Genomic DNA, 26,312 nt, shown 5'->3' on the forward strand with positions numbered 1-26,312 from the left:
AACCCTATTCAGCCAAGTCTGAGCTTTGGCTCAGGAACCTTGAGTATTAACCCCAGCTTCATTATCCTGTGTGGTTTGGGGTTCATCCTTCTGTCCCTATTCTACCTGGTGGGGATGTTATCTGCCCCAACCAGAGGGAAAGTGCAATACAGCAACAAGGTAAGGGCCCCTGGGAAGACCCCCAACAGGGCCTCTTCACTGTCATTTCCACTTCTGGTCCCACATTTTAAAATGAATTTGGTTGGTTCAGAGACACACTCAAGATGGGAAGACTGAGGAGAACACAGAATTTCATCCTTCTAGGGAAACACTGGGCAGGGTGAAGGGCTTATCTGGGACTGTTGCCATTCGAAGCTCACCGACTAACTGTGATAAAATCCCCAGCAGTGATTTTGCAGCCCTGGATTGGGCAATTTAGAGAGTTTGGGATCTGCAGGCAAATAAAGTTTCCTGAACTTGATCTTGAGTTACATTCTCATGTCCTGCATCACTTGACCAAGCCTTCCTTCGTGCATGTGGAGAGCAGTGCCAAGCTTCTGAGAGCCTTTGGCAGAGGCTGAAGCCCAAGCTCTGTCCCAGGATACATGGTCCCATCTGAGGGAGCACATACAGGACTGCTGGCCTCAGAGCCTAAGCCTGCCTCCAGCAGAGGCCTTCTGACTGGGAATATCAAGTGTGCATCTCATAGGCAAACTCCTTCTTTGAGTTTTTAAAATAAGTATAAATTGAAAGCATTTTGAAGTTTTAAAACTGACAAAAGGAACACAGAATTGTATTAGTTAAAATAGAGTCATATGATTCTTGGGTAATGAATGTCAGAGTCTGCTAGAGAAAAGAGTCAGAGAAATGAGTCCCAGACCCTCATTCTTTTCCTTCTGCTTTCAGCATCAAGGCAGAGCCCAGCGGAGAAAGCGAGGTGGCTCACTGAAGGGTACGTGTCTGCCTATTGCACCTGCATGCTCCAAGAGTGACCCCTCCTGTCCTTTCCATGAGGTCCCAGGTCTATGATCTCTGAGAGTGTCAGTTGCTAGAGAGAGTCTAGCTACTCTCAGAAAGCATATCACTTAGAGAGGCTCATGGGAAGTCCGTCAGGGCCTGACACACTTGTCAGATGTCCTGCTCTGCCGTTCATGGGCACGAAGCAAGAGATGGACCTGGGTATTGGTGATTCCCAATAGGTGGTAAACTTGTGTGAGATGTGGAGAGTCAGAATTTTTCTGTCTCTTGATCTGGGAAAGTATTCTGACTTCCTGGATACTCAGATTCTTCTACGAGAAACTATTGACCTCTATGCTTCACATGGGTGGTGTGAGCATCACATAACATACGTGACTGTGCTTTGAAAATATGGCGGCATACTCATGTGAACCTTGTTATTATTATTATTTACCATTTGACCTCATCTATTGAATCTTGGGGCTTTCAGAGTCTAATATTCCAAGCGGCTCTTGTAAAGGGATTCCTATACAAAACCTATGCTTCTACCTGCTGTATAATCCACACTTCTTGGTTTCCCAGCTTGCAGTTATTACCCAACAGAAGAAGAGGAGGAGGAACAGCAGCTGATTGCTCTTCTAAAAAGGTATTTCCCTTTCCTTCCCAATCCCTCTTTAGTATGTTCTATGCAACTTGGGGGATTCAAGGTAGGCTGTCATACACACTGGAGGAGGTAGGTGTAGAAAAGTATATGGGAATGGAAGTCTTGGTGTGGGGATGTTGAGCTTCTTGTGAAGTCATAGCTGTGGGGTAATGTGAAGGGATAGCAGGCTGCAAGTGGCCCCTCTCCTAAGCTGGTCCTGGCTGCAGCTTTGTACTTCCTGTCTCCTGCAGCCACCAGGGCCAGAATTACAATATTACCTGCTTTCATCAACTGTTATGTCCAGACCCCTTCTGCCAAGTGTGTAATACCACAACTGTTGAGGTCAGTCGGCTGCTGTGCCCAGAAGTCCTAGAAGGTACTACTCTCTCTGTGTCCCCTTTGGCTTCCACAGCTCCTGTGACTGAGTCATCACCCAGTGTGTCCCCTGCTGACTCAGCAGTCCCCCCAGGAGACCTAACACCAGCCTCTCTGTCTGAGCCTTCCTCACCACCTCCCTGCATTCTCTCACCTAACCCAATGACTCCCCTAGTGGACTTTTCCTCACCTTCACCTGTGTGTCACACACTGTCACCAGAACCTTTTCCTTCTTTGGATTCTAAATTCCCTGTGGATTGTTCCCAAACCCAAACCCTTGCCTTTCTCTACCCAGAGGCTGCTTTGTCTGTGAATACCACCTCCCCACTTTCCCAAGACATCAACCCCTTACCAGAATTGTCCTGGACAATGAATCCCATGGATTCATTTCCTTGTCCTCACCTACTACCAAGCATGTCTGTTGCACAACCACTAGACTGCAATTTGACTGTGACTACATCTAAATCGATTTCCATCCCATCGATGCCTGTTCCAGAGAACTCCTCTCCAGGTAGCCCTGGTGGGTTGTTCACATTTGACCCAAGAATCAGAGGCATTGATCATTCAAGCTTGTCAACTTCAGACTGTTCTTGTGGGCAAGCTCATGCCAAAGACTTGTCACAGTGTGATTTCAATCAAGAGTTTCTTGCCCTCCACTCTTCATATAGGGGAGACCCTGCAGTCATTCCTACAGAGTCCGTAAACCTTTCATTTCTCAGCCGTGATCATCTGGCACTTCTGGAGAGGCAAGTCCAAAAGAGGAGTGATTTCCTGCGATGGAAGGAAAAGGAAAAGAAAGGGGGTTCTTTTCCAAAACAACTTAGGCCAGAGTACCAACTAAATTTCCCTGGGAAAATGATACAGTCACTGATAAGCATGACTCAGCAGTCTCCCTTCCTTTTTATTTATTTATTTATTTATTACTTTGGTATCATTAATCTACAATTACATGAAGAACATTATGTTTACTAGGCTCCCGCCTTCACCTAGTCCCCCCGACAAACCCCATTATAGTCACTGTCGATCAGCATAGTAAGATGCTGTAGAATCACTACTTGTCTTCTCTGTGTTGCACAGAACCTCCCTGTGATTCCCCCCACATTATACATGCTAATTGTAATGCCTCCTTTCTTCCCCCGCCTTATCCCTCCCTTCCCACCCATCCTCCCAAGTCCCTTTCCCTTTGGTAACTGTTAGTCCACTCTTGGGTTCTGTGAGTCTGCTGCTGTTTGGTTCCTTCAGTTTTTTCTTTGTTCTTATACTCCACATATGAGTGAAGTCATTTGGTACTTGTCTTTCTCCTCTCCATCTGGCTTATTTCACTGAGCATACTACCCTCTAGCTCCATCCATGTTGTTGCAAAGGGTAGGATTTGTTTTCTTCTTATGGCTGAATAATATTCCATTGTGTATATATACAACATCTTCTTTATCCATTCATCTACTGATGGACACTTAGGTTGCTTCCGTATCTTGGCTATTGTAAATAGTGCTGTGATAAACATAGGGGTGCATCTCTTTTTCAAACTGGGCTGCTACATTCTTAGGGTAAATTCCTAGGAGTGGAATTCCTGGGTCAAATGGTATTTCTATTTTGAGCTTTCTGAGGAACCTCCATATTGCTTTCCATCCCTTCCTTTTTGGAACAGCAAAGGCAAACCAAAGGAGCTGCATGTGCATGAGCAGCCCCCATATCCTAAGACCTTGGGGAACCAATTATAGCAAGAAGGTATCCAGCTCTTTTGGGGTCCCCATCTCTACACAGTGAGTCCTGTCCTCTGCTGCCCATGGCTTGGTTGACTATTCCATAGTCTTTATATTCAATGCAATCTTGAATGCTTCTGCAGGTCAAGAAACCCCAGAGCTTCTTCATCTCATACCTCTGTCCTTGCCTGAGAAGCACCCTCAGCCCCAGCTCCAAGTGCTGCCACAAGCTCAGTCCCCACCTGTTTCTCATGGCCAGACCCAGGCCCATCTTCCATCTCGACCCAGAATCCCACCATCTGGTCCTCTATCCAAGATGAGGATCTGTGAAGTGTGTTTCCGTGGACCCCAGAATGATTTAGACTCTCTCACTCATCTGAAATTCAAGAGCCGGAATGGAATGTGTTGCAGAAGCAACAGGAATGTTCGTGGGGTTTACCCGCTGTGGTCCAAAGATCTCAGGTGAAATTTTGTCCTCTGGCTCCTTCCTTTCCCATCTGCAAGGCCTCCCAGCCCCATGCTTCATTCTCTATCCTTCCTGGAGCATTTCCTCTTAGTGATGAGATTCGGAAGAAACTAGAACAGCACCTTCAAAAGAGGCTCATTAAACACTGGTGGGGCCTGCCCCACAGGGTCCTAGAATCTTTATCACAGATGATGCCACCGAGTGATTCTTTAGAGATATCTGGGTCAAAGAGAGATCATGATCCAGAGGGCTCTTCATATGAGGACCTGGTATATGACTCTGAGGAAGAACTACAGAGTCACACGGTGAGACTCTCAAGGGGGTTAGGGGAATATGAAGGCTGGAGAGAACTTGTGAACATCCTAAGAGTACATCTGAGCAAGAAGTCTGAGGAAATCAGTGAGGGTCAGCTCCCTGGGGCTGTGCAGAATTCATGGGAATGTATTCAGACTGCTTCCTGAGGAATCCCACATTCAATCTAAACGGAGTAGTTTGCCACCATCAGTGGATGAAGACTACAAATGGAATACCTTCCAGGAACTTTCCTTCATTGGTTCCAGTGTAAAGCAGGTACTGGAAGCTCATATTAAAAAGTTTCATATGAGGATGGTGTGGGGACTTCCCCCCTAGGGTCCTTGAATCCATAGAGATTTTTAAATTGAAAAATGTCTCATCCTACTCCTTATCCTATTCCAACTACACTTCCTCAGCCAAATTGGTGTCTGGGGTAACTCCAAATCTGAGAGGCTGCAAATCAAGCCCCGTAGAGGGAGCTCTACTCCTGATGGAGACAGAGTGGGGACAGTAAGTTCAGCCCTGTATTGCAGCATCCTCTCCCTGCTACCTCACTTGTGGCCAAAGAAGGACGAGACACTGAGACGATCACCCCCTAATATTAACCATGAGATTGCCAAGGATATTCAGGGAATCAAGGAGGCCAGACAGACCCTTGGGCATGTCATACACGGCATCAAAGGCCAAGCTACTCACAGTCAGACTCTACCGGCCAACAGGAGCCTCTCAGAGCTGCCCCCAAAGCAAGTGGGGCCTCTATATGAGCGAGAGTATAAGACTGTGAGGTGTAGTAATGAAGTAGAAATGCAACATGGCAAGAAGACAGAGAAGATTTTAAAACCTGTTTCTGAGCTCAGTATGTCCAGGAATGTATTTAGGGCTGCAGAGGTGGATACTCTTCAAGGACAAATTAGTGACATCTTGACTACCAGAAAGCCAGGAAGCTCCCAAATGAAAAATGTGAATGGTTCTGTGACAACTGAACACCACCCACAAAATATTTTGGGTCCCCGAGATCTTAAATCAAAAGACCTGAGACAACAACTGTTGAATGTGTTGATGGTAAAATTTGACAGTGAGACACATGCCCAGGCCGAAGGCCAACCCACTCACATGTCCCTTGCCTCAGATGGTTTGATGTCTACGGCCTCACTGACTCATGCTCAGGGTATTTCCAGTGGGGACATGGGACCTTTCCAGAAGCTACATGTCCATGTGGAGGACAGAGGCAGCAGCATGGAGCATCAGCAAGAGCCTCGTGTCCCTAAGCGTATCTTAAGGAAGTGCCTGGGTGGGAATTTCCCTCCAGGTGCAAAGAAAGCAAGTCCTCCAGGCTCCACAGCTAAAGGGCCTGGAGGAAGGGATGCAGGGTTGGGAACATCCCAATCAGGAAAGAAGAGTTCCCCGGCAAGGGAGACACTTGGGAGGAAGTCTTCACAGACACTGTCCCAGAAGGCTCAGCCCGCTAAAAGCCATTTCTGCCAAACAATGAAACACTTTTTTAAATAGATTTATCCTGGCAAAGAAAATCCCCAGGAAAAGAGCAGCACAGAGCCAAGGTGTTGTTCAAAGTAGAGCTGCCTTTAGTGGAATGACTAAAGCTCAGAAAATCATGACAGACACCGGGAAGTTCTTAGAGAACAAAATGGGGCACCAGCAAGAATAGGTAGCACCCACTTGGGGGCAATCTTTCCACCACAAGGCTCCCTCCAGTAAAGTGGCAAATAACCAATGTGGCCACCAAGAAGCTCTCTCTTCTGGCCACAGTTACCCTTCAAGTACTCTACAGATCAGAGAGTAAGACAGGTACCCAGCTCTTGGTTCAGAAGCACACCTCATCCATGCCCCACAAGGATCCTGTGCCCCATGCATGCCCCACCAGCAGGCATCAAGCCTGCCAGGGGCCTCCTGCTGCTCTCACCACTGCTGAAAACACTGCATTCAGAGATCTGTCTTACAGTTTATAAAGAAAACAATTCTCCAAATTTTCCAGAAATGAGAATTTCCTTCCCCTAAATAAGTTTTCCTTGTGAATAATATTGATTCTCCCCAATAAATGTTTCTCTAATAATAGTGATTTCTGTGTTCTCTGTGGGGGCATGGGTTTTAGGTAACTCTGGACTTGTACTTAGGGAAAAGAAAGAGTCCAGCCTCAGTCATAGCTTCCTTTGACTTCTAAAAGGTGACATGACCCCTGTTGCTCTTGTTGAGAAATAGATCTCATGTGTTCCCAAAAGCCCATGTCCTTCCTGACGAAGTTTGAAGAGATGAGTTCTGTCTCCCATCTCTTAGCTTAGCCTTATTGAAAATGTATGGCAGCTCACACCTTCCCCACTGACTGTTTTATGCCCCTTAGAGTGCTAGGGAGGACAGGTTGTCCATATCTGAAGAGGGTCAAGGACAGGTATATTTTTCAGAAGATAACATTCAGGAAGAAGCAGTGGCTTACTCATCATTTAGAAGTGAGTAACCAGAGGATCCCACAGGTGCATAAACCCTGAATGGGAGTGTCTGGGGTGGGTATTGCTGCAGTGGATCCTGGGATAGTTGGGGTAGGGTCTGGAAACTGTACAGATGCTGCTTAAGCATCTGTCACGTGGGTCATGTTATTGTGTTGGGGAAGCATACTTTCACCTTGACAGTGAGGTTTCCCTACTGAAAAGGCACCTTGGGGAAGAGGTGGTTCTCCATACTGGGTATTTCTTCAGGCTGCCTGATTGATGACATGCTTCTGCAGAGCAAAATCATGGGCCAGCTGTCACTGGTAGGAATGTTGACCAGGCAGCCATCTACCTCCCAGTGTAAAATAAAGCTGAGAGTAAGGAAAGGAGGCCTAGTCATGAGCTGGAAAACAACAAAAGATGATGAGGGGAAAGAATGACCTTGCAGGTGGAAAAAGGTACATCTCGTCATCCCCATATCATAACCCTGTACTGCTCCCCACTTCCTCCAGTCAATCCAGGCTCTACCTCCTTGTGGCTGATCAGGCCACAGCACAGCATACTGACGCCTTTTACTAAAAGGGTGTGGGCTGGTCTGAGTACAAAAACAGTATTTAGAGGGATGTCATCACGCATGGCATCCTCTTCTTTGGGGAATGTGATTTTCATGCCTTCACCCTTCCACGCTTGATGGCAAAATACAGGATCTTTCCCTTAGTATGTACAGTTCATTTATCAGGATGGACGTGCCACCTTTCATATTCATGGCCTTGGTGGAGCCTGGTTGATCTCCCCCAGAACACCTGTTGCTCATGAACCAGAGGTGAATCCAAGACTATGCATCGGGGTTACAGATATCTGGGGGCTCACCATGAACCTGCATAGAATATTTTTTTGGCCAAGACTGCTCACATATGCATAGTTACAATAGGGGTCGGGGTTAAAGGTAACTCCACTTGTCCAGAACGGGACTCACAAATGGGGTGTGTGTCCTACAGAGCGCTTGAGGTAGTCTTTCCAAAAAGATTTATGAATGCTGGCTATTAAAATATCAGGTGTCAACCACAGCCCACTCTCACTCCCACACTTGGTTCTTTTGTCCAGAGGTCCATCGTAGACCCTACCATGTCTCAGGCTTAGGGTCACAGAAAGAATGAAGGTTCTGTGAAAGCCCAGGGAGGGACCAAGGTGGGATGGGGCCTGGGGCAGGGAACTTGGAAGAGGTGATCAGGCAGTGGAGGGCTCCAACCTCCATGGGGACAGACCAGCCAATAACTCAGCCTCACAGTTATCACACCATCTCATCTCAGGGTCCGTTATTTCCATCCCAGTGCAGTTCCTGCCACACTGCAGAGCTTATTCCAGGAACAATTCTGCCGTCTTGAATAATATAGCCTGATATTCCACTCTTTGGCCTCATACCCTTGTCCTTCCAACTTGTATGCCCCTTGTTAATTTTTCAACTCCAGGTCATTCATTTTTCCACTTACTCCTTGTCTACCACCAAATTCTTGTCTTCTCATCCTTCCTCTCCTCCAAAGAAGACTTGATGTCTATCAGGTAACCAACGTGTAAAAAAGCTCCACTACTCTAGTCCCCTTTAATCCATCCTTTCTGGTAAAATCCTCTCTCTGCCTTTTCCAGAAATCCTTCCTGTAAGTAACTGATCACTACTGGAATAAATCTCACAAGTCTAGTGGTGCCATGATAAATTGGTACCCAGCATTACCTGGAGATCGTTCATTCATTACACAAATAATTATCCCAATTACTAACATGTGCCCCAAATAAATGGAGCTTAGGTTACTGTTTCCTTAGTCCATGCTCTCTCAGATGCTATGGAAATCTATGTCAAATTTTCTTCACCTTCTCAAAATAACAGACCACCTCTCCTTGCTTAGCAGGTGTGCTCCATCACCATTCACAGAGGAGCTAGAAGCCATGAGAGAGGGACTTTTCATCAAAAAACCTTGAAAATAACACTTTCCCATTCTTCCTTTCTTCCTGTTACATGAAAAGTAGTTTTCTTCTCAACTTCAAAGGAACTACAGTTGTTGAAATTTCTTTATTGAGAGATAACTAAATGCCCATCTTGATGGACAGACTCATCTTTACCAGGTATCCATCCGTCCTTATGAGGCACCCAACACCTTTTATTTGAAAAGCTTTTTATTAGACACATGTAAACATGCACAACAGCAGACAGAACAACATAACTTCCCATATATGCCTCACCCAACTTGCACAATTATCTTTTGGAATGTATCATACATCCTATCTTTTACACCATGATTAAAGTGTAAAATCCCATTTAAACATCTTGTCATCCATCTCCTAGACATATGCTATGCGTGCATGTCAAAGCACTCACATTTCTTTGATAGTCATCATCTGCGTAATATACTTACACAAGCAGCATTAAAACAAAAAAAACCATTGAGCTGCAGAGGCTTTGGCAATCCATTACACTCTGCCTTTCAGTCCACCCTGAATCATTTGAGTGAATTCCTCCCTCAGCCCCATACAAAAAATAATCTTATAGAGCAAATCTGGTGTACAACATTGCTGTCTCCAAATCACACACTAAGTATAACATGCAGAAAGTACTGGTGTAGAAAACTATACATGATAGACTTGACATCGATCTATGTGTTTTCACATATATAGAAGAAAATTTTTTTCTGTCACACATTTAAAATGAGTCATTATGTTTTGAATTAAACACAGCAGTCCAAACACACTTGTTTATTTCCTCCCCATTCCCCAAATGCCATTCAAAGTAAAAGATTACATGAAAAGATGCTCAACATTATTGGCCATAAGGGAAATGCAAAGCAACCACTATGATATGAGACTTCACACACAAGTATGGCTAGCATGAAAAAGTCAGATAATATAGTGTTGGTGAGAATGTGCAGAAATTGGAATCCTTACACATTGCCAGTGGGAATGAAGGAGGGTGCAGCTGTTTTAGAAAACTGTGTGGCAGTTGAAAATGTTAAACACCGAGTTACCATATACCCAGACATTCCACTTCTAGGTATATACTCAAGAGAAATGAAAATAAAGGTCCACAAAACACTTATAAACAAATGTTCATAGCTATATTATTTATATATAGCACAGCATATATATAATAGCCAAAAGGTAGAAACACCCCAAAAGTCCATCAAGCCACAAATGGATAAAATATGGTATACCTATATGGTGTAATATTTTTGGCAATAAAAAGTTGTGATACATGCTACAACATGGAGCAGTCTTGAAAATAATATGCTAAGTGAAAGCTGTCAGTCACAAATAACCACATACGATTCCATTCATATGAAGCATTCAAAATAGAGCCACTAGAGAGAAAGTATGTTAGTGGTTGCTTAGGATAGGGGGGATAAGGGGAGAAGGAGATAATAGATGAAGGTTATGGGGTTTCCTTTCAAAGTCATGAAAATGTTTAAAAACCATATACCCTTTTTCCATATTTACCTATTAACCTTCTCACCCATTCATGATCTCTTTCCTATCTCTTTGCCTGTTTTTGTCTCCTTCCTCCCCTTCTGCCCTCTGTAGAGATGAATACACACACACACACACACACACACACACACACACACACACACACACACACATGATATGCATACACTTCTGAATATTTTAGAATGTATTTAATGTATCATGCACTTTTGCCTTGGATATTTCATTGTGTATTTCTTAAGAAAAAGAAGATTCTCTTACATACAGAATAATTATCCCCTTCAGTGAATTTATCATTGGTATGAAACTTTTAACTTGTCTCCCACTGATATGCCATTTGTGTCAATTTATTGAGTGTCTTTTGAGGCTTTTTTTTTTTCAAACCTTCATCACAGGATTCAGTGAAGAATCACACATTACACTTAGTTATCATGTGTCTTTTCATCTCCTTTAATCTGGATCAGTTTAAGAACTAAGTAAATTATAATGTGGGGGGTTGGGGAAAAGGGAGGGCTTTGCAACACAGAGAAGACAAGCAGTGATTCTACAACATCTTACTATGCTGATGGACAGTGACTGTAATGGGGTTTGTGGGGGGGACTTGGGATAGGGGAGAGCCTAGTAAACATAATGTTCTTCATGTAATTGCAGATTAATGATAACAAAATAAAAAAGATTAAAAATTAAAAAATTAAAAAAAGAACTAAGTAAATTAAGAGTTACAACTACTACATGACACACTAGTATGGAGAAATGAAATAAACACATGTAGATCATCAAGAAAACTGACATCATTATTTAAAAAGGAATAGTGGGCTGGAGGTACTCAAGATGGTGGCATGAGTAGGGTGGCAGAAATCTCCTCCCAAAACCATATATATTTTGAAAATACAGAAAATACAACTATTTCTAAAAGAGAGACCAGAAGATACAGTCCAACATCCAGGCTACATCTACATCTGCAAGAACTCAGCATCTCACAAAGAGGGTAAGATAAAAGGCTGTGATGTGGCAGGACCCGAGCACTCACCACACCCCAGCTCACCAGCGGGGGGAAAAGAATCAGAGTGGGGAAGGAGTGGAAGCACAGGCCTGCTAAATAAGCAGCCCTGGTAATCTGCACTGGGAGCACAGACACACATTGCATGGTGTGCTGGAAAAGGAAAAATAAAATCCGAGACAGAGACTGCAAGCAGGTCCCCACAGCCAGCTCCCCTGGGACAAAAGAGGGTGCTTTTTAAAAGTCTTAAAGGGACAAGGTATTAATAGCTGGACAAAATCGTCCTAGCACACTCATCCCAGCAGGCTGGGAATCATAAGGAACTTCAGGAGCCCCAACCCCCTGGAGGATAACCCAGCCCCGAAGCCCTCAAGGCGATAAGCAGCCTGCCATTCATTCTCCCAGCCAGTGCTACAAGCAAACTGGCTGACCCACCACAGCTGTGGAGCAGCAGGAGAACAGCCCCACCCACAGCAACCACACAGAGTCTCCTCCCTGTGGGCAACAAACCAGGACAGACCCAGAGGCTGCCACCAGCACGTAGCTGCCCAGCACAGGCAGAGGAAGCCAGAGCAAGGTCCAGAAGGTATGAAGGGCCACTGTTCCCACAGGAGAGCACAACCAGTGCACCTGACACTCCCCGAAGCCCTAGGGCTGCCCTGCCTCTGGCAGCTCAGGGTATTAACTCAGAGACTGCTCCCTGCCTGTGGGTAACCAACACAGGCAGCGGAGAAGGGCAAGGCAACCAGCTAGCAGGAGGGGACTTTGTTCTCCCAGCTGACACACACGCCACCTGCCTACGACCACCTCTATTGCCATGAAAAGCAGAAGAATCTGGTCCAGTCAAGAATCACTCAGACAACCAGAGAGAGGGCCTAGATAGATAGATATAACCAATATTCCTGAAAAATAATTCAAAATAAAGGTCATAACCATGCTGATGGATCTGCAGAGAAATATGCAAGAGCTAAGGGATGAAGTCCAGAGGGAAATAACAGAAATGAAACAATCTCTGGAAGGACTTAAGAGCAGACTAGATGAGGTACAAGAGTCTGTTATTGGAACAGAAATCAGAGAATAGGAATACAGAGAAGCTGAGGCAGAGAGAGATAAAAGGATCTCCAGAAATGAAAGAATATTAATAGAATTGTGTGACCAATCCAAATGGAACAATATTTGCATTATAGGGGTACCAGAAGAAGAAGAAGAGAGAGAAAGGGATAGAAAGTGTCTTTGAAGAAATAATTGCTGAAAACTTCCCCAAGCTGGGGGAGGAAATAGTCTCTCAGACAATGGAAGCCCATAGATCTTCCAACACAAGGGACCCAAGGAAGACAACACCAAGACATATAATAATTAAAATGGCAAAGATCAAAGACAAGGACAGAGTATTAGAGGCAGCCAGAGAGAGAAAAAAGATCACCTACAAAGGAAAACCCATCAGGCTAACATCAGACTTCTCAACAGAAACCTTATAATCCAGAAGAGAATGGCATGATATAATTAATGCAATGAAACAGAAGGGCCTTGAACCAAGAATACTGTATCCAGCATGATTATCATTTAAATATGAAGGAGAGATTAAACAATTTTCAGAGAAGCAAAAGTTGAGGGAATTTGCCTCCCACAAACCACCTCTACAGGGTATTCTAAAGGGAATGCTCTAGATTGAAACACTCCTAAAGGCTAAATAGATGTCACCAGAGAAAATAAAATCACAGCAAAGAAAGCAGATCAACCAAATACTATCTAAAGGCAAAAAATAAAATCAACTATTCATAAAAGCAGTCAAAGGAAACACAAAAGAGTACAGAATAAAACACCTAACATACAAAGAATGGAGGAGGAAGAATAAGAAGGGAGAGAAATAAAGAACCATCACACTATGTTTATAATAGCTTAGTAAGAGAGTTAAGTTAGTTAGATAGTAAAGAAGCTACCTTGAACCTTTGGTAACCATGAATCCAAAGCCTGCAATGGCAATAAGTACATATCTTTCGATAATCACCCTAAATTTAAATGGACTGAATGCACCAATCAAAAGACACAGAGTAATAGAATGGATAAAAAAGCAAGACCCATCTACATGCTGTTTACAAGAGACTCACCTCAAACCCAAAGACATACACAGTCTAAAAGTCAAGGGATGGGAAGAGATATTTCAAGCAAACAACAAGGAGTAATAAGCAGGTGTTCCAGTACTTGTATCAGACAAAATAGACTTCAAAACAAAGAAAGTAACAAGAGATAAAGAAGGACATTACATAATGATAAAGGGGGCAGTCCAACAAGAGGATATAACCATTATAAATATCTATGCACCCAACACAGGAACACCTACATATGTGAAACAATACTAACAGAATGCATTCATTTTAGGAGACTTCAACATACCACTCACTCCAAAGGACAGATCAACCAGACAGAAAATAAGTAAGGACACAGAGGCACTGAACAACACACCAGAACAGACAGAACTAACAGACATCTACAGAACTCTACACCCAAAAGCAGCAGGATACACATTCTTCTCAAGTACACATGGAACATTTTCCAGAATAGACCACATACTAGGCCACATGAAGAGCCTCAGTAAATTTAAAAAGATTGAAATTCTACCAACCAACTTCTTAGATCACAAAGGTATAAAACTAGAAATAAATTCTACAAAGAAAATAAAAAGGCTCATGAACACATGGAAGCTTAAGAACATGCTTCTAAATAATCAATGGATCAATGACCAAATTAAAACAGAAATCAAGCAATATATATATATATATATATATATATATGTATATATATATATATATATATATATATATGGAGACAAATGAAAACAACAGCATAAAGCCCCAACTTCTGTGGGATGCAGCAAAGGCAGTTCTAAGGGGAAAGTATATTAGCAATCCAGGCCTATTTAAAGAAGGAAGAACAATCCCAAATGAATAGTCTAAAGTCACAATTATTGAAACTGGAAAAAGAAGAACAAATGAGGCCTAAAGTCAGCAGAAGGAGGGACATAATAAAGATCAGAGAAGAAATAAATAAAATTGAGAAGAAGAGTACAACGATAGAGAAAAATCAATGAAACCAAGAGCTGGTTCTTTGAGAAAATAAACAAAATAGATAAACCCCTAGCCGGACTTATTAAGAGAAAAAGAGAATTTACACACATAAACAGAATCAGAAATGAAAAAGGGAAAATCATGACAGACCTCTCAGAAATACAAAGAATTATGAAGAACACTATGAAAATCTATATGCTAACAAACTGGATAACCAAGAAGAAATGGACAACTTCCTAGAAAAATACAATCTTCCAAGACTGACCCAGGTAGAAACAGAAAATCTAAACAGACCAATTAGCAAGAATGAAATTGAATCAGTAATCAAAAAACTACTCAAGAACAGAACACCTGGTCCACATGGATTCACTGCTGAATTTTATCAGACATTTAGAGAAGATATAATACCCATTCTCCATAAAGTTTTCCAATAAGTAGAAGAGGAGGGAATATTTCCAAACTCATTCTATGAAGTCAGCATCACACTAATACCAAAACCAGGCAAAGACCCCACCAAAAAATAAAATTACAGACCAATTTCCCTGATGAACATACATGCAAAAATACTCAATAAAATATTAGCAAACCGAATTCAAAAATACATCAAGAGGATCATACACCATGATCAAGTGGGTTTCATCTCTGGGATGCAAGGATGGTACAACATTCGAAAATCCATCAATATCACCCACCACATCAACAAAAAGAAGGACAAAAACTACATGATCATCTCCATAGATGGTGAAAAAGCATTCGATGAAATTCAACATCCATTCATGATAAAAACTCTCAACAAAATGGGTATACAAGGCAAGTACCTCAACATAATAGAGGCCATATATGACAAACGCACAGCCTACTTCATACTTAACAGTGAGAAGCTGAAAGCTTTTCACCTAAATTCAGGAACAAGACAGGGATACCCACTCTCCCCCCTGTTATAAAAAAGAAAAGAGAATGTGGGCTAACTGACACATCTGTGGAAAGGGAGGGTCAGATTCTCAATAAGAAAAAAAAATGGAGAAAATGGGAAAGGAGGGTCATCTTGCCCCAGCCAACTCCCAGATTATCTGGGAAGATGTGGACTGTCCTGATCCTAAGACATCAGCCCCATGCCCTGCATCTTAGGAACCGCATCAGATTTAATTCGTCTCGGGGTGGGGGCACCTTTTTGGCTCAGAGCCTTTCCTTTAAGAGGAAACCCTCAGTCTGGCATGCAAGGTCTTCTGTACTATGGTCCACAGTATCTTTTCAGTCCTATTACCCACCCACTACCCCAATACCTTTTTCTCAGCAACACTGGACCTATCTCTGCCACTGTACAATCTCAATGGTTCCCCATCTACCCTTTTGCTGAGCCTTTCCCTCTACCTGGCAGACCCTCCTGTCCTCTACCTTTAAAACATCTATCCAGTGAACTTGGGAGGAGAGACATTGGGTGTAGCTATGAGCCCACTGGTAAAAACAGTTACAGGTGCAGAGGACCAGGTGATGTCTTGCTTCCTTCTGTAAAACGTGGTCTCAGAAATGAAAGCAGATACCAATTTGCGATTCTATTTATAAGTCACCAGGGCTTAATCCTAACCAGTGAAGTATTGTGTGCTTAGAAGCACCTCCTGGGGTGGAGAAGTAACCTGCCCCCAGACTGTTTGGTCCCCAAAGGGGAGCACCCTCTGTCCTGTGAAATAAATTAGTGGCTTATGTTGGAAAAGTAACGGCATTCCAGTTTCCTCCTCTGTAAAGTCCCTCATCTGCATCATTAGCTGAATATGTTGTGGGGATCAAATGTGATACTGAACATAAAAACACTTATAAACACTGAAGTGATGGTCATGTGATTTCTAAAGATAGTATTGTACAAGAAAAAAAAAATCTCTCCATGTCCCTGTACCCTAGGACCCTCCTTTGTGGCACTGGTCACATCTAACTCCACAGCCCAGCTATTTGTGAGCAGGTACTTCTGTATGTATCATGAAAATGTTACTTTCTACAAAATTGCTCAGTAAAAGTAATAGACTTCTGGAGAAATGGGACTGGGGCAGACCATTCAACATGTACAGAACTTTATATCTGAAGCCCTAAAAACTTAACAGTATATCCTAATCCCAATAAAAATGTCAGCACAATTAAATCACAAGAGCACTTGCACCTTGCCCCATGTTGGTCAATCCTTCACAGCATTAAATCTGGGGGCCTGTGCTTCCTTTTTAAGGAGGTAGGTCATGGGTATATTCACTCCTAATAAAGGTCATTTGGATCACAACTAAAGATCTGCTCTGGATGAACACTTCTTCATTAATCTACAGTTTTAACCCAACAGGGAAATGCCTTCACCTTCCCTCAGCCTCCCCAGAAAATGTAAACACCACCATGGTTCCAAAAGCCAACTGGTCACCCTTGCACTAAAGTTAACTTTTTTTAAAAGTCTTTATTTACTGCCAAATGTATTCATTTTCTAATGCTGTTGTAATAACAAACCACTGCAAATTTAATGACTTAAAGCAACACAAGTTATCTTAAGAGTTTAGGTGGTCAGAAATCTAAAATGGGTCTCACTGGGCTGAAACCAAGGTGTTGATAGGACTGGATCCTTCTGAAAGATCTGTGGGAGAATCTGTTTGTTTTGTTTTTACTTTTTCCACCTTCTAGAGGCTGCTCCATTCCTGGCCTGTGGCCCCTTCTTCCCTCTAAAAGCCCCCAATGGCTAATCGAGTCTCTTTCCTGTGGTGTCACTCTGACATTCATTCTGCTTACTTTTATAGACCATTGTGATTATATTGGGCCACCCAGGTAATCCAGGGTCATCTCATCTCCAGGTCAGTTTATTAGCAGCCTTAATTCCATCTGTGACCTTTGCCATGTAGCAAATTTACAGAGCCTGGGAATTAGGATGTGGACACCTTGCAGGGGGGTATATCAGTCTTCCTAACACTAGGAATTTTTTAATTGTAAGAAAGCTTGCTCCTGATCACTTCAAAACATTTATAAGATCAGAAAAATGCAGAGGAACCAACATGACTTCCACATTGTACCATCACCCCTCTATAACCATGTAGAAGTAATTCGCAGGAAGGCAACAAGTGCTGTAGCACAACAGATGTGTCTTCTTCCTTTCATTAGAACATCAGCTCCCTGATGGTAGGGGCTCTGTCTTTCTCTTGCATTCCCCACCATGCATTCCACACTGTGAGTGCCCTAATAAAGAGCTTTTGAACTGGGCTATTACTAAATTGATACACATTTGTACATCTAAAGTACCCCTTGGATTGAGAATAAAGGAAACCCATCACCCAAGGAAAGGACCAAGAGACAAAGAAATCTTGGGAGGAAAAACCCCATGTACCTTGAGCACAAAGTTGTCTTCAGCCTGGAGCTTCAGATCCACCACCGCCTTCCTAACCAAACCTTCAAAGTTGAGGTCTCTCCTCCGAGGGACATCCAGGGCAGGAAAGAGGTCCCCAATCAGGCCCATGAACACTGGCATGTCATCAGTCACGATCTTGGGGATGTTGAAGTCTCGCAAGGAGCGCATCAGGACTTGGTCCTCGGGCCGGTCAGGGTCCCCTCGCTTCAGAGATCCTGCCACCACCAGCACAGACTTGATGGCCCGCAGGCCCCAGTCGTAGTGATCCTGTGGGATGGTAGTGCAGGTTAGACCAGTGCTGTGGGCTGCAGAAAAGCATGAACTTGGGCTGGTGTGTGCAAAGTTATAGATATTCCATCAGGATTATGTCACTTCTGGGGCCAAGACAGAGGCACAGGAAAAGACCAGTGATATGGAAGATTCTGATCACGGGATCATCGCTCCTGATCTGGCAATAGTTTTCCAGCTATGATGACAATAACACAGATGCAGGACATACAGGGGCTGGAGGTCAGGGAAACTAAACAGAACCACTTCCAAACCTGTCTAGCTACTCCTTGTACATCCAGAGGGTAGAAGGGTTATAAAGGAGGGAGCTTGTTGGCTCTTAGAAATGGCCAAGGCTGAACTCGCACACTCCACTCTGGAGGCCTTCAAACACTCTGGGAAAGGAATTCCCCCAAAAACAGTTCCTTAAAAATTCTGTCAAAAGTAAAACTCACTGGTCCCAAGTCCTGAGAGTAGATGCCAGGGGGAGTGGGCCATACTGCTGACACCAGGTGTCCAAGCAGCGTGGTGGGGCAAGTGTGTAGTACAGAGCAGAGCCTGCACTCAGGCAGAACTAGATTCAAGTCCCTGCTCTGCTCCTTGCTCCATAGCAGATCATTATTTAATGAGAGCTGTGACACATGCTGCAACTCACTGCACAAGGAAGACAGGGGACAAGGTGGCTCTGCCCCAAACTGACTGTCTTCCTGCCCCTCAGCCTGTGGATAACCTGGTCCTTCTGGCCTGGGCTGCACTTCTTTCTCATCTGTGCTTCACTGAATTCTATGCCGTCAGGACTTTAATGTTGTTTCTTCAGGGAAGTCTGCTCCTCAGCCTATTACAGCAGCCATGTCTTTGACCTTCAATGCACACTGAGATTAGGGAAGGCTAGTGCAGGACTGTGAACGGAGCTGTGGAAGTAGGTGGGAGGCAGAGTCCCACACAGTCTTTTAAGGGTGTGATCAGGATATTGGTCTTTATTCTAAAACCAGTGAGAAGCATTTTTAAATGATCACTTTAGCTGGTGGCTAAAGAATGGGCTTGAGGAACTGGAGGAGAGGTAGAGAAACTTGCAGAGAAGCAGTTCCAAGAGTTTAAGCCAGAGACGTGGGTGCTTGGAACTAAAGGGGTAGAGAGAATATGAGACACATGTGAGAAATATCCAGGGGGTAGAATGCACAACAGCTCATTCATTATAAGAGGTAGGGCTGAGGAAGAGGCACATGTCGAGGATAACCTGCAGTGTTCTGGAATTAGCAAGTGAGTAAATGATGGTTCCTGGTACTGAAGTGGGGAATTCAGGAGAAGTAGGCTTGGGGCAGGGGGCTGGCATGAAGAGCAGCTTCAGGTGCTCAGCTGGAGGTGGTTATGCGCCTTGGACAGATTTCACAGGGCTGAGAAAGCCCATGTTGTGGTGGCAAATGGGATCCAAGCCAGAGAACCCCGAACGGTAGAGGGGTCTGTGGGAGCAGCCCAGGGAAGCCTGATGGCTGTCCTTGCCAGCAAGAAATTCTCCCCTGAAGGCTTAGACTTAGAGGTGCTCAGTCATGTTTTAAGGTGCTATTCCTGCCGGGGGACCTGCCATAGGTCCTACTTGTCCTTTTAAGGACGAGAGGCAGTGAGAAGTGGGGATCCTTACTGCCTAACTCTCTCTTTCCAACCCTCTCCCCTTATCATGCCCCTTCAGATAAAGACCATTGCCTCCAAGGGTTTTGTTTGCCACTGCAGGATTTCTCTTGGGACACTGGATCTATAAGGGGTTGCTAAGTATTCTTTTAAAAAATGGAGTTTCACAACCAAATCATTTAAAAATGCTGGGCTAAGAAAATGAACACAGATCTTTATTATAGAAGTGTTCAGAGCTTTTAATATGCTGAGCACAGAGTGAGTGTCCTTGAGAAGGCTCTAATGTTTGCCTAACATCCTGGCCCCAGAACCGGTCCAGAGCTGGGGCTATCACATAGGAGCGGTGAGCAGTCTAGCTAGGGAGCACACCTGTTTGGAGAGAAGCTCTTTGCACAACTGGTAGAGAGTGATGAATTTTCTGGCTAATAACCGGGCTTCAATGAATCCTTCTGCCACCAGCATGATCTCACAGATCAACTCAAAGTCAGGAACAACCATCGCACAAGGCCTGCATACAAGGAGACAGAGAGCCGATTAGGTTTCCCAACCACAGGGAGCTTGTAAGACAAGAGTCACTGGCTGAGATCATGGACAGAGGCATTTGTGAGTGCAAAAACTGAGACCTTAGCAATTATTGCATCAAAGACCCTCAATTTAAAGATGAGCTAACTAAGGATAAAGGAAGTGAACTCTTGTCCAAGTGATGGATGATGTCAGCAGGTAGGGGCAGAACTGGGGCCATAGCTGAGTCTTGCAACCTGAATCCTGTGTGCCTTGCACAAGGCACAGATCAGTAAAGCCTTAGCAATTAGTGGATTACTAGATTGGTAATCTTCTATAACAGATTAAGGGCTAAGGCCAAGCTCTGATGCTCAGACTTCCCTTGTACTTACCACAGACACATGGAAATCTCTCATGCTGAGATCTAAAGTAGGTACCTATGAACCCCACTCATTATAAAATGGCATATAGGAGACTATAGAAGGGGATTTTTGTCTGTGCATAAGGATTTCCTGTGATTTTCTAGCTCTAGAAACATTTGATTTTAAAATTACTCACTTTCAAAACTGATTAGGTATGTAATAGGAGCCTAAGGTTATTATATTCCTTTAATTGTATTTTTCCTACACAGATAAAATTTTCAAAAACATATCAGTCGCTTACATCTTTCCTTTAAGTTGTTTCATATTGCATCCAAACTCAAAGGAGCAACCAAATGCTCAGATGCTCAAAATTACTTTGAAGCCTGAAATAAAGTTAAATATGCGTCCATACAGCAGAATGCAGTGTGGCCACAAAAAGTAATGTGGTAGGAGAAAAACTATTTAATGACATGGGAAAACATTAACTAATGAAGGCAACATACTAAACTATACACAGGGTCTCATACCAAGTTTGAAAAAGAAACACTCTGTTCACACCACATTGGAAGAAAGAATGCCAAGGGCTCTGCTGAGCGTCCCAGGATGACAGGCCCGAGATGGGGAGGGACAGAGTGTCTGCAGTCAGATGCCAGGGTTCAAACTCTGGTACTGCTGCTTACTAGTTGGGTTACTAGCTAACCCCAGTAACAGGGATCTACCCTGGCAATTTGTTGACTCTGTTTTCTCACTGAGCGGGGGGAAAACTAATAGTATCCATCTCAGGGGTTTTGTGAGAATTAATGTTAAAGTTGGTGTTTGCATTTATTGTTTTTACAAATATGTTTCAGTTTTGTCCCCCCAAATTTTCTTCTGTATTCCGTTGAAATTCAGCAACACAATGTAAGGAATAATTCTTACCAGGGTGATAAGTCACCCCCATCATTATTTGTAGCACAAGCCTTATGTAATAAACACTTTGTGTAAACAAATAGCAAACAATCCTGTATCTTGTGGTACCAGCTTAGACAGCCTGTTGACATTCCAACAAGCTCTTGGATAAACTGGGGATCTGCCTGAAGGAGAGCCACACACCTCTCCAAGTGAGACAGGGATCTGCCACCATGGGAACCATTTAAATGTGAGAGACCAATGTATACAGGAGCTTCCCGGCAGTCCCCTAAGCCTCTGCATCCCCAAACAGACAGGCCTGGGTCTCTCAGTCTAGAGACAAGACCAACAGCTTTATCAGAGCTCCCATAGCCTCTCTCTGTTAGGTACCAGCTCACAGGCAGAAAATCAAAAGCCATGAAGTAGAAGCATCTTTCTGCTTTCTTTTTGTTGGGCTGGTTTCTCTTCTGAAATAAGAATGGAGACTCCAGTCCCTGCTATAAAATGCATTTTTTTCTTTATTGCACACAATAAAGAAGATTTACACACATGGCAATACCCACTGGTGGCAAAAGTAAAGTAAAAGAGGTGCTCTCATGCATTACTACTAAGGGTGTCATTCGGCACTACTCTCTTTAGAAAACAATTTGGCAATGTGTATCAAGAGCCTTAAAAATGTTCCTTCCTCTTAACTCAGTGATTCCACTTCTGGGAAGCTAGCCAGAGAAAATAATCATGCATACAGAAAAAAAAAAGACTTACATACAAAGATGTATATTACCACATTATGCATAAATTTATTTTAAATGTTGGAAACAGTCCTAATATTTAACTATGGGGACTCATTAATTACACTGTGAACCATGCACTTGATAGAATAAAATGCAGTCATGAAAGAAGATTTCTTAAGACTGCCTGAGAGAAGACACTATTTATGCTAGGATTATGATAGACTGTGAACTGAAAAAACAAACCAATGTGAAACGGTGTGTAGACCACAAATGTAGACTACAAATATGACTTTATAGTATACATATAAAGAAGAACAGAACACAATTAAGCAAAACATAATTTCATCAGTGATAATAGCATTAAAGATGGTTTTGTAAAATCTACTTTTTAAAGCATTCCAAATTTCTTCTGATAGATATGTCATACATTTTCAGTGGGAAAAATAAAAGAAACTTCTCTTTGGGGCACTTGCCTGGGGCAGAGCTGACGCTCACCTGAAGAGGGCCTTGAGGTTCTCCGGCAGCTCTGTGCGGCCAGCATAGCCAGGGTTCATGGTGATGAAGATACCCACAGAGGGGTTCAGGCTAATCTCCTCCCCAAGGAAGCCAAACCGCTGCTTCTTATCTCGAATTGCATCTTGAATGCTTTTCACCTGGTGAACAAGTCAACAGAAAATGCTTCCACTGTGCTTCAGTGGCGGGTGGCAGCTCAGGCTGGAACCCATGGTTCACACACTTGCTCTGTGGCCCCTTTCAGTGAAGGACGGGATTGCATGCTGGATCCGTACTGATGGGCCCTGGCTACACCTCTAAAAGAACTCGGGCCGCCCTTATCCATATGCATAACACACTTACCAAGAGGCTGGGAGTGAACCGACCTCTCTGAACGTCGGCCCCCTCTGTGGAAACAGCTAAGGGTATTAGCACCAGCCACATGCAGGCACCTTTCTGAGCATGTTTTGTGCATTAACTCATTTGGTCTTCACCATGATCCTTTGAGGGGAGCACTTCAATACCACTGTCCCCATTTCTCAATGATGAGCCAGGCCTGGGCTCTTAGCCACAGCATGATGAAGCCATTGGGACTGTTCAGAGGATTAAACAAAATACAGTCTGTAAAGAGCTTAGCATTTGGGAAATGCTGCCAAAAAATAGCAGCTCACATGTAAACTGCTAATGTGATCATCCTCATCTTGGTTTAGCTCCTCACAGCCACTCCCCAGACTATGTTCTAGAACAGACTGTGTATGCACAGGTGACCCCTTTAGGGATGGAGTGTTCCATGCATGGTGGTGACTAGAAAGGGCCAAAGTGGCAAAGGGAGGCTGGAGCCAGATCTTCAAGGGCTACGGGGGCCTTTCTAAAGAGATTCGGCTTTTTCTTAAATGTGGTCTGGAGCCAGAGGACATTGAAGCTGAAGCCTGACTGGGTCATATCTACCTGCTAGATCGCTCTTATAGCAGTGGGAGGAGAAACAGAAATGAAATTATCCATTTATTTTCACATTTGGTGCTTTGGAAAAATGTGTGCAGAAATCAACAGCAGCAAAAGGAGGAAGACAAAAGGGGCGCTGGACCCCAGAATGTTTTTGAGTCTTTCCAGCCTCTCAGGGTTCTTGAATACAAAGCCTGGAGCTAGGCTCAGTTCAAGATTTTGAATGAGCCCCAAGCCTGTCAGCTACATTCAGGGTGGTTAGAGTAGCCACAGCTTCTGTGGAGACTGGACTGTAGGGATGGGTATGTGTGTGAGAGAGAGACAGAGAGAGACAGAAAGAGAAAGAGGCAGAGAGACAGCCGGACCACAAACAGCAGCTGGACCAGCTGTCTCTCCAGTGCCTGGAAGGGAATGGCTGCCAGAACACGTGCCTGTTCCACAATCAGGACTCAGCTCTTTCCCAGAGTAAAGCTCTGATGACTGAATGCACTCAAGCTCACAGCAATTAGTTTGTAACTGAAACTTCTTTCCCGTGTACAGAATGTCAATGACATTCTGGCAAAGGTGGTCTCCAGTGCCCAGTGCGCCACCAACAGATGGAGCCTTGCTGCTTCTCGTGGTGTCATGGCACAGCTCTGCCACCAAGCCCTCTGCCACCCTGTCACCCTGCGAGATATGGAAGTGGTGAAGCCTGTGTTATCTCCTCCAGCCCTATCCTCCCATCTGTAAAATATACTGAGCTCTCACCTTGTTATTGAAATGGGGAAGTGAGCTTATTGCCACTTACAAATTGCTCTGGCACCCTTGGGCAAAGGTGACCCCCGGACCTTTTCTGCAACTCACTCTGACTCAGCATGCCCTCCTGTGACTCTGAAGGCTAGAAACCTCACACTCACTGAGAACTGATGATGTCCTGGAGGACTGCAGGCATCTGTGCTTCTGTGTAAAAATGCTATAGGAGGGCCCTTGGGGTTGAATGTTGAGCAGACTCGAGGAATGCAGTTAAGGTTGGTGTGTTAGTGCTTATAGCAGGCTCCACTGGCCCAGCCTGTGCAGGACAGGAGCAGGTCAGCTTGCATTTCCTCACTGCCTTAGCAGCAGCCAAGGTGCACTGCATGAGCCATCGGAATGTAACAGTGGTCAGGGCCAGGAGGCCCTGACAACTTCCAGCGGTCCTTCAGGATGCTGGGGCAGAGGAAGAAGCAGGTGGGCTGGGACTGTATGAATTAACCTGCAAGCCCAGCCGGCTGGAGGTGCACACAAGTAGGTACAGACTGATACCTGAGAAATCACTTACACTCCTCACCCTAGGCGTCTGTTTCTCCATTAAAAACTCTGCTTTGGGAGATTTTAAAGCCACAAGGGAATGACAACAAAATAACAACTGGTGTTTGTTGAGTAGTTGATATGTGCCAGTGCTTCTCAGCCTTTTTGCATGATCATTCCATTCAGTCCCCTCAACAGCTGTGTAGATGGGGGGATTTTTGTTTAACAGACAAGGAAGCTGAGGCAGAAGGCAGCTAAGGAGCTATACTACAGTCAGGTAAGACGTTGACATTAGTGGTGGCTATGGAAATGAGATGTCAGAATTCTGTGCTATTTTTGCAACTTTTCTGTGAATCTAAAATTGGTTCAAAATAAAAGGTTAAGAGAAACTTGCTAGATGTCTAACAGTTGGTAAGGGGGGCAACCTGAGTTAAAAACCAGGCAATCTGGTGCCAAAGCAGTGCTTTTCAGCACTTTCCCCAAATTGCCTCCTACCAGAAGGAAGACTGTGCCCAGCCATATGCGGCCCCTTGTCAAGTGTATACCAGTTCTGAGTCATTTGTTTTGCCCTGCAAATAATCGTTTGTTATAATTTAGAGACCTAAGTTCCCAGGAAATAAGACAAGGCACTTTGCCACCCATTAAAGAAAACAAACAAAAATGCAGAGCTAGTAGAAACCAGTGTTCTCCCAGGGGATGTCTGGCCATGTCTGGAAACATTCTTGTGGGCACAACTAGGGGGCACCTACAGGGTGGAGGCCAGAGATGTGGCTAAATATCTTACAATGTACAGGACACATCTATGTAACAAAGAATTATCAGGCCCAAGACAATAGTGCCAAAAGTTGAGAAAACTGGGATCTGGATTAGACTTTTTTACCATTTTACCATTGAGAAAACAGAGGCCAAGAGCTATAAGTGACTTGTCCACTAGTCCACAGACTGTGTCTCTGGGTCTTACCAAATTCCCATGTAAATTCTTGGTCCCACCCCCAACGGGCCAAATCAGGAACTCTGGGGGTGAGGTCCGAAGACCAAGTGAGTTTTCATAAGCCATCCAGGTGATTCTGATGCATGCCTAAGTTCAGGAATCACCGCAGTCTAGCTGATTCTTAGATTTCTGCTCAGACCTGCTGCTGCCCTGTCCCCTTCATAGCTGCAGACTGTCCCCTCCCTGCATCCTCACTCCCTTCTGCCCCACCTGCCATGAAGAGGACGTGTCCCTGTAGGTCACCCACCTGGACCAGCCACGCTCAATCTTGTGGGTCCTGATGTGAACCAAACTCCCCAGCCCTCAAGATGGTTTCCTTCCTTGTTAGTCTCCTTCTCAGCTCTGGTTCTCAAAGTTTACTGAACATCAAACATGAGAACCATGTGGGAAGTTAAAACAAAACCAAACAACTCTATGCCTAGGTCCTGCCCAATGAAATCGGAATCTTTGGGCATGGAGACTGCATTTGTGCCTAGCTATTTTTTCAG

At 44.1% G+C, this 26,312-nt stretch overlaps 1 protein-coding gene across 1 annotated transcript in view; it reads right to left on the reverse strand.

Moving 5' to 3' along the window:
* Window positions 1-26,312, reverse strand: part of LOC118931226 (dynein axonemal heavy chain 9-like) — a 349,376-nt gene that overhangs the window by 194,311 nt on the left and 128,753 nt on the right. Inside the window, 3 exon segments of the mRNA XM_057500855.1 lie at window positions 17,738-18,025; window positions 20,021-20,159; window positions 22,629-22,786. Of these exon segments, the coding sequence (XP_057356838.1) occupies window positions 17,738-18,025; window positions 20,021-20,159; window positions 22,629-22,786 (585 nt within the window).

This window comes from Manis pentadactyla, chromosome 4 (genome assembly GCF_030020395.1).
Source record: "Manis pentadactyla isolate mManPen7 chromosome 4, mManPen7.hap1, whole genome shotgun sequence".
NCBI classification, from domain to species: domain Eukaryota; kingdom Metazoa; phylum Chordata; class Mammalia; order Pholidota; family Manidae; genus Manis; species Manis pentadactyla.